The following is an 8,988-nucleotide window of genomic DNA, read 5'->3' as shown; positions in this document are numbered from 1 at the left end:
CTCCATACAACCTTGGAGAGATCCATCACAAGACCAGACAAAGCAACAACCCATTCACCCACGTGACACAAGCCCCATTGATGGAAGCAGTGGTCAAGACCATCGTGCTGGATGTAGAAGAGGGACCCCAGGTGCACCAGCTGGAGGAACGAGTGGCCCAGTTGGAGAGTCAAATGCAGTCACCGCCCTGTGCTAAAGTGAATTCTGAGACAGAGACAGGAGGTGCATGGAGCCATCAGCAGGAGGGAGAAGGACCGCCCAGGTTTGTCTATCACCCCAGAAAGGCGGCCTCCATCACCAGACCAGAATGGAGCAGCCACCCTACAGCGAGAGTTTTGAAGAGATGAATCCCAGTCATTTTTACAGACCAAGCCCCTCAAACAGATCTCCCTCCCCTGGACCATTTGAATCCTTTTTTATTAAGTCCCCACATCCAGAAGGAAGGTTGACACATCTAGAGGGACGCACCTGCTTGATGGAACTGAATGGTACATTTGGAGGAAAATCAGGAACATTCAGCTTGATCACACTACAAGCAGGACTGGCCCCAGACCCTCAACACAGCTAAAGGAAAAAAAAGACAAGACAACTGGGAGGTAGTGGATGAATTTCAGGAATCATACCAAGAATTAGGAGACCAGCTAAGACAAGCAGACGGCCCCCCAACATCCAACCTAATGCCCCTAAGACCAGTTCCTGGAGGAGGAGGAACCTTGATGTATACACCATATTCCTTTGGGGATCTGGAAGCGCTGTGTGCCAAACTGCCCTCCCTCACTGGCGGAGCCGAACATTTTAAGGAAGCTTTCCAGTCCAACACCTCAGGAAACGAGCTCTGTCTTGGGGACTACAGAGGAGTACTGGGAAAGAAGATGGGGCACGATGAGGCAGTGCGCCTCCTGCTGTCCATCGGACTGGGACCCACAACACCTGACTCCATGCCAGCTGGACAGTTTGCAGGGGTTGTGGGCGATCCTACATCGGCAGTATCCCACCATAGGAAATGACTTGGAACTTAAGGAGCTGCGCTGCGGGCCCATAGAAGCTTTTGATGATTATCTGGCAAGAGCAAAAAGATATGGCAAAGAAGCATGAGAGTCCCCTATGATCACTCGTCATCAGACACCAAGATGTTCAGGATATCCGTCATACAGGGGCTCCCGGAAGCAGTAAGTGCACAGCTGGAGGGTGTGGTGGGATTCTCATCAATGGACTCTAACATGTGGAATGAGCACGTCCGTCACCATCTCTCAAGACACCAGAAGGCACGGGAGAGCCAGGACTCTGAACTCAAGACCCTGAAGACAAAGTTACTGCGCAAACACTCGAAGAAATGTCCAAAAAGGCTAAAGAAAAGGACAAGCAGATGGTAGCAGTACAACAACCCCGGAGCCTGCTCCCCCACAAGCCCCAATGGTTCAGGTGAACCCCGAAGCCGTCTATGCTATGGCCCAGGTGATGGGGCCCCCACCACAAGTTCCCTGGCCCTCTCAACCACAACCGCCCTGGCCACCACGGATACAATCCACACAGTGGCAAACACCCTGGCCTAATAGAGGAAGAGGCCGAGGCCCCCCTAGAGGCAGGGGGCAGAGAGGACCTGGACAAGGAGGAACCACATATTACTGCTACAACTGTGGACAACCCGGACATTATGCCAGGGACTGCCAGACACAACCGCAGCCCGAAGGGAGCCAGAATTTTGGGGCGCAGGCAGCAGCCCCGCAATCTCAACAACCACCACAGCCGTGGCCGCCCACTGTTGCTAACCAAGCCCTGGCACAGTGGATGACCCAGCAGGGGTATCACCCACCACCACAATGACTCTCTGACAACAACGGCACCACCCACTTCCCCTTGAGTGCCGAGCCCCTCATCACTCTGACAATCAATGGACACAGTTATATCATGCTGGCTGATACTGGCGCCACCTTTTCATGTGTAAATTCAGGGGTCTTCCCTCTCTCCAACAGGACTCAATCCATTATAGGGGTCACAGGCAAACCTCTAGTCCAGTCCTTTACGGAACCACTCACAGTCCAGTACCAACAACAGCAGGTTCTCCACTCCTTCCTGATGTCTCCCTCCTGCCCAGTTAATCTACTCGGGAGGGACTTAATGTGCAAGTTTGGCCTACAAATATGGATGAACTCCCAGGGGACCCACATCTCAGTAGAAGTGCCGCCCTCCACACTCCAAGACCCTGTGAGACTCATGACGCTGACAACCCCGCCACCAGTTCCCCTGCACCAGATTGTTTATTGGCTCCGACTGATCGAAACTGGACCCAACACCCCCTCCATTCAGTTTGCATTCCAGCTCCTCAAGTCACAAATCTATGCGCTCCATCCATATATGACCCCACTAGATCATGTTCATTGCACTATGCACGTGGCAGACGATGTAGACACACCCTATGATGACGACTGGGTGGAACACATGGCCCATCACAGCCCCACCATAGTATGCCAAGGAATTTACTGTGGAAAGGAAGGAGTAGCCGCAAAAGTCCTACTCACTGAATGGGAGCAACCATGGTATACTCTATCGGACACTGCAGCACCACATGTCACTCTAGCGGTTGGATTTGGCCAGCAGGCCCGGAGTTTGGGCCCCATGATTAAGCGCTCCTCGACTCTCACGTGGAGGCCAACACCTACACCTGACCTACTTAAAGCAGAAGAAGAGGACATGTGGTTCTTCACAGCCCCTTATACCATGGACGCCTCCATACCAGAAAGTCTGCCACTCCCCAGAGAACATGGACTCCCCTGCTCTGACCACCCAGGTGCTACAGCAATCCTCAATACAGTCCCTGACTCCCTCTGGACCACCTCACCTCATGATGTTGGTTTGCTACAGAGCAACCCCATCTTAGTGGCCCTACTGGATCCCAACATCCTCCCTGTTCGCAGGAAGCAATATAAAATCTCTCTAGATCAAGAAGCAGGCATAGCCCCAACAGTCGAAGGCCTCCTGGCAGCAGGTGTAATCTACCCTACAACCTCCCCCTGGAATACCCCTATCTTGCCGGTCCCCAAAGCTGGAGGAAAAGGATGGAGAATGGTGCAGGATTTTCGCCCCATCAACGATGTCACCATTCCAGCAGTGCACCCGGTTCCTGATCCCCATGTTGCCCTCACCTCCCTGAACCCTTCCATGACCTACTTTTCAGTCATAGACCTCGCTAATGCCTTTTTCAGTGTGCCCCTCCATCCCAACTCCCAGCCCTTTTTTGCCTTCACCTTCAGGAGCCAACAGTACACCTACTCCAGGCTGCCACAAGGGTACCGCGACTCACCGGGACTCTTTAACAGAATACTCAAGACACACCTCCTGGAACTCATTCTACCACCAGAGGTGGTCCTCATTCAGTATGTGGATGACCTCCTCCTTGCTGCTACAACGGCCCTAGCCTGCCTCACCACCACCGAGACCCTCCTCCATTTCCTCAACACCAAAGGCTACAAAATCAAGAAAGAGAAGGTGCAGATAGCACGAAGGCAGGTGGTGTTTTTGGGCAGAGAAATATCAGCCGCAGGCCTAGGGATCTCCACCAACCACAGACACTCCATCCTCAGACATCCGCTGCCCCACACTGTGTCAGAGATGCTGTCCTTCCTGGGTCTCACTGGCTATAGTCGCTCACATATCCCCGACTATACCAACAGGACTGCCCCACTCCGTTCCCTACTGGCAGAAGCGGGTAACCGCAACCTCACAGCCCCTCTGCCCTGGACAGCAGAAGCTGAAGCAGCCTTCACCGACCTCAAACAGGCCCTAGCTCAGGCAGCGGCCCTGATGGCACCTGACTACACCTCCCCATTCCATCTTGATGTTTCCGAACAGAACGGCTTCCTCAACGCCGTCCTGTATCAGAAAAAAGGGGGAGAGAGACATGTACTGATGTACCATTCCTCAAGACTTGATGTAGTGGAAAAAGGACAGACTACATGTGCCAGATATGTAGCTGCACTGGCAAAGGCAATAGACAAAACTGCACACGTGGTCATGTGTCATCCACTCCAGATACACACAAGCCATGGAGTCTCAGCATTTCTGGCCAGCAAAGAATTTTCCTACAGTGCAGCACGTAAGTCCAAGTTACAACAGACCTGCACTCAACCACACATCACATACGTCACCACAGAGCGCAACATGGCAGCAAACCTGGGACAGCAAGGCCAACCACATGACTGCACTGAACTAGCTGTCCAAGAAAGCAAGGTACGCGCAGACCTCTCAAATGACCCACTCCTTGACGCTGACATGTGGCTCTACACAGATGGATGCTGCTACAAACAGGAAGATGGGACTAACAGGGCCTCCTATGCAGTCGTACAACAAACAGCAGATGGAGATCACAGAGAACTGGAATCAGGGATTCTGGAACAACCGGCATCAGCACAAGTGGCAGAAATAAAAGCACTCACAGCAGCACTCAAAATTGGAAAAGGACAGTCAATCAACATATATACAGACTCGGCATACGCACATGGAGCAGCTCACATCGATGCTCCAATGTGGGAACGACGAGGATATACAACAGTGGCGGGAACGCCAATCAGGCATCAGCAGGCCATAAAAGATTTGGTGGCCGCCATCTCCCTCCCCAGACAAGTGGCCATCATGAAATGTAAAGGACACGACACAGTCAATTCAAGGGTGAGCGCTGGGAATGATGCTGCAGACCAAGCAGCAAAGAGAGCAGGAGGCTACTCGCCCAAGATAATGGTTGTGAGAGCAGAACCACTCCCACGTCTCACACCAGAAGACATCAAAGAAATTCAAACAAAGGCGGGAGCATACGAGTGGAATGAATGGAAAAGGAAAGGGGCCACGAAAAGTGAAGATGGGCTCTGGAGAGCCCATGACGGAAGACTGGTGGCACCCACCAAACTCTGCCATATGCTCTTGCCAGAAGCACACCGCCCCACACATGAAGGAAAAAGACAGACATTGATCAACATGACACAATTGTGGTGGCACCCGCACATGGACAGTATGGTGACTCTGTATTGCGCAGAGTGCAAAGTTTGCGGGGCCCACAACCCAAAAAGACCATTCACCACGCCGATGGGCTCTTTCCCGGTTCCAACAGCCTGTTTCCAAGACATCAGTATAGATTATACAGATATGGGAGCAGACAATGTAGTGCAAGGGAAAAGATATTTGTTGGTAATGGTAGACAGATTTTCTAGGTGGGTAGAAGCTATCCCAGCTAGACATGAAGATGGAAAGACTGTAGTAAAATGGTTAAAAACTGAACTGATACCACGGTACGGCATTCCAAGACGAATCAGGTCAGATAATGGCACCCATTTTAACAACCAGTTGTTGAGAGAAGTTGAGGCTGCCCTGGGGATCACACACTCATTCGGGTCGGTTTACCATCCACAGTCCCAGGGACTGGTGGAGAGGGCTAACCAAACATTGAAGGCTAAGATAGCCAAGGTCTGCCATGAGAGCAAGATGAAGTGGGTGGAGGCCCTTCCCCTGGCACTCATGGCCATGAGAGCCGCAAAAGGGGGAGAGACGCACCTCTCACCCCACGAGATCTTGACGGGCAGACCAATGCCAGGTCCACCCAATGATGGAGGCCATATGCCATTATTGGATGTAAAACAGGTAGAAATGTCAGCCTATATGAATGAATTAACCTCTTTGGTCTCAGCCCTCTCTACCCAGGTGGAGAAAGCCTACAAGAAGCCAGCACCCACTCAGAACGAGAGGCAGACCATTAAGGTAGGAGACTGGGTCAGGGTTAAGGTCCACAAGAGGAAGTGGGCCAACCCCAGGTGGGCTGGACCGTACGAGGTGGGGGAGGTTACTTCACACTCGGTCCAGGTCAAAGGTAAATCAGGCGCACCTTGGCACCACCTGACACATTGTGCCCCAGCAGATCCTCCGACCCGCACTTTAGCGGACACACAATTAGATCTAAGAAATGCAGCGACTACTTGAGCGCTGCCTAGGTAGTCCAGACAGTCCTCAGTCTGGACAGAGAGCACCAAGCCTAAAAGAAATGGGGCTCAAGAGAAAAGTAGTAGTGTTAACTTGTTTCATGCTGGGAATAGGGGCGGGACTGATAATGTGGGGAATAGAATCTCTAGAAAAAGCTCCTGAACTCCCCCCAACCAATGATACTGAGATAATAGTCCCTCAAATGACCCGCCGTAAAAGGAGTCCCAATTCAAGAACCCAAATTGATCCAAATTGTAACGCCCAAATAGTCTTAAATTACACAAAGGGAGCCACTACCTCGTTCACATTTGACCTATGCTCCGTAATTGATTGTGGGGGGTTCAACTCCTCATATAGAAGCTATGACGTGTATCTGTGCTACTCATGCAAGGCTGCACAATGTGAGAGGTCGGGGTGGAGTAGGAGATGTGACGGGTGTAGTGACTGGTCAGACGTAGTGGAATATACAGGACGTTGGCAGCCGACTAGGCCACCACAATATAGAACTTATGATTGGGAAAAAATTAGTCTGCAGAGAGATTATAGTCCGACACAAAACCCTCTCACTTTATCCCTAGACAAGATTTATAAGAGCCCCACTAATCAAAATAGAATTTGGATGGCCCTAGGGGTGGAAGTCAGCGGGACAGACCCACTGGGATCAATACAGATAAATATCATAAGCCCACATAAGACCATTTATGTTAAGACCACCGCTAAACCAGAAGAGCAAGACCCAGCACCTTTAACAAATAAAGATGTGATAGTACAAGACTTTTCTAAAATGAAACCCCAAGACATTCTAGAACTGACCACAGGGGCGGGTAGCGACAACTTATGGGTAAAATGGTTAGTGCAAAACGCCCAAGATCAGAAAATGGAGGGCTGTGTGGCCTGTGCGACAGCTCGACCGGCTATGTACACTGAACCAGCTCCACTTTACCCAGAAAGTGATAAAATAGGGTATCATTGCATGTTGAACTTAACTCGAAGTAAAAACCCTCCAAATTGCACCACCTTATCAGCAGTCTACCCACCAGGTTTAGAGAAGCCAGGGTATTTTACGGCCATAAAAGGAGAAGGAGCACGTTACCAGTGTTTTAATTTCACAAGCTCAGGACCAGGAGTCACTAGGTTAGGATCTATCCCAACAGAATGGTGTAATAGAACAGTAGCCGGTAATAAGGGTGGAGACGATTATATAGGGAACGTCTCGAGATTAGGACTGTTTTATTATTGTGGAAGGCTAAAGTTGTACGCCCAGATTAAGTTGCCAGACAAGACCGTGGGCCTGTGTGCCATGGTTAGACTTGCCATGCCTATCTCCATAGTCGGAAATCGTGTCAAAATAACGCCAACCATACCCCAGAGACTCACCCAAAGGCGTCGCCGCCACATCATGAAGAGGTCAACGTTTGCATTTGACCCCTTTGTAGGCACCCCCACGTACATAGATGCTATAGGTGTGCCTCGCGGCGTCCCAAACGAATACAAGCTAGCAGACCAAATATCCGCAGGTTTTGAAAGCATTCCCATTATTTCGGCACTTTTCCCAATCACTCCTAACAAAAACGTAGACAGAATTAATTTTGTGCATTATAACGTTTTACGCCTGTCCAACGCCACTAGGGACGCTATAGACGGGCTGGCCGAGCAGATGGCCCCTTCTTCTCTTATGGCTTTGCAGAATCGGATGGCACTGGACATGATACTGGCTGAAAAGGGGGGCGTCTGTGCGATGTTTGGAGAGATGTGCTGCACCATCATACCTAATAACACTGCTCCGGACGGGAAAGTCACCAGGGCGCTGAACCAACTGAAGGCTCTATCCAGGGAAATGCACGAGGCATCAGGTGTTGATAACCCCTTTTCAGATTGGATGTCTAACATGTTTGGCAAATGGAAAGATTTGATGATGTCCCTTATGATTTCTATTGCTGTGTTTGTTGCCATTCTAGTTACCTGTGGATGTTGCTGTATCCCTTGCCTACGCACCATGGCTGGCCGCCTGATCTCCACTGCTCTCTCCAAAGAAAAGGCACCACCACCCTATTCACCTGAGGCCGGAACTTTTCCCCTTCTGATGATGAATGGAGAGGGGGAGGAGAACTTTGATCTGGACATAGAAATCGAGGGGTGATGGAGTGGGGGAAAGCCGAAAACCAGACTGCTATGGAAAACACTGAAACTACGGGGGCACAGCCTGTAGTCACCTGTACAAATGCAGGATAGAAATGTCTGGGGCAAAATGCAGGAGGGGGAGCAGGGGGGATCAGGTGTCCAATAGGGCAGCATTGAGAGTTAGAGTTAAAAGGGGGATATACGTTTTTCACCATATTATTTTTGATATATGTTTTTTACCATATTAAACTTTTGTTGCATGTTTTGTACTAAAATGAATTCTAAAAGGTTTTCCACACAGTTCCTTGTTTACAGTAGGATTTACACCTAGTAGGTGTAAAAAGGGGGAATTTGTGGGAAATTATACTCAAGTATTGTGAATTATTGTGAGAAAATTGTACTCAGGTATTGTTATCATGTTTAGACACTGTGAATGAACTTATGCATAAGCTAATGAAACAAAACTCATATCAGACATTGAATGAAGGAGAAAATGTACTGTTGCTTGGCATCCAGGTGGGGGCGACACCCTGTTGGCAAACATTAAGGCCAGAAAGCCACGTGTTCACTCACAATGGAGGCGGACAAAAGGGTCCTCCACAGGAAAGACCCCAAATACGCACGCACACAGACACGTTGCCAAAGACTGTAAACAGGAAGTCGCGCCCACCCAGCCAGCCAATAGAAATACAGTTGCCAAGGCGATATGACCCGCCTTGTGATGCTTTTGACCAATAGGGCTCCTTAAGAGAACCCATAAATAGCAAGGTACGCCATTGTAACAGTGCCTTTTCTGGGAAACCTCTGAGCTAGTCAAGTTTCCTATCAGGACCGTGCACGCCTAAATGCACGGAATGCATTGCTCTGTTTTATTAATAAATCTTTTTGGTATACTTAATCAAA

General features: G+C 50.0%; 1 protein-coding gene across 1 annotated transcript; it reads left to right on the top strand.

The window, feature by feature from the left end:
• Positions 1-716: 716 nt before the first annotated feature.
• On the top strand, positions 717-8,104 carry LOC116683813 (uncharacterized). The gene is made up of 5 exons (XM_032509999.1): positions 717-986; positions 1,478-1,761; positions 1,974-5,826; positions 7,652-7,817; positions 7,923-8,104. The coding sequence occupies exons 1-5, from the start codon at positions 717-719 to the stop codon at positions 8,102-8,104; spliced, it is 4,755 nt and encodes a 1,584-aa protein (XP_032365890.1).
• The last annotated feature ends 884 nt before the right edge of the window (positions 8,105-8,988 follow it).

This window comes from Etheostoma spectabile, unplaced genomic scaffold (assembly GCF_008692095.1).
Source record: "Etheostoma spectabile isolate EspeVRDwgs_2016 unplaced genomic scaffold, UIUC_Espe_1.0 scaffold00019123, whole genome shotgun sequence".
NCBI lineage: Eukaryota > Metazoa > Chordata > Actinopteri > Perciformes > Percidae > Etheostoma > Etheostoma spectabile.
Note: the sequence above shows the minus strand (reverse complement) of the source record. Positions and strands in the feature narration are given on the sequence as shown.

Excerpts from the sequence above, each read along its gene's own strand:
- LOC116683813 (XM_032509999.1), top strand. The coding sequence starts at position 717 with ATGTATACACCATATTCCTTTGGGGATCTGGAAGCGCTGTGTGCCAAA. Across the intron at positions 987-1,477 it reads TGGGCGATCCTACATCGGCA|TTCCCTGGCCCTCTCAACCA; the intron begins GTATCCCACCAT and ends CCCCACCACAAG. Across the intron at positions 5,827-7,651 it reads GACCGTACGAGGTGGGGGAG|AATCGGATGGCACTGGACAT; the intron begins GTTACTTCACAC and ends ATGGCTTTGCAG.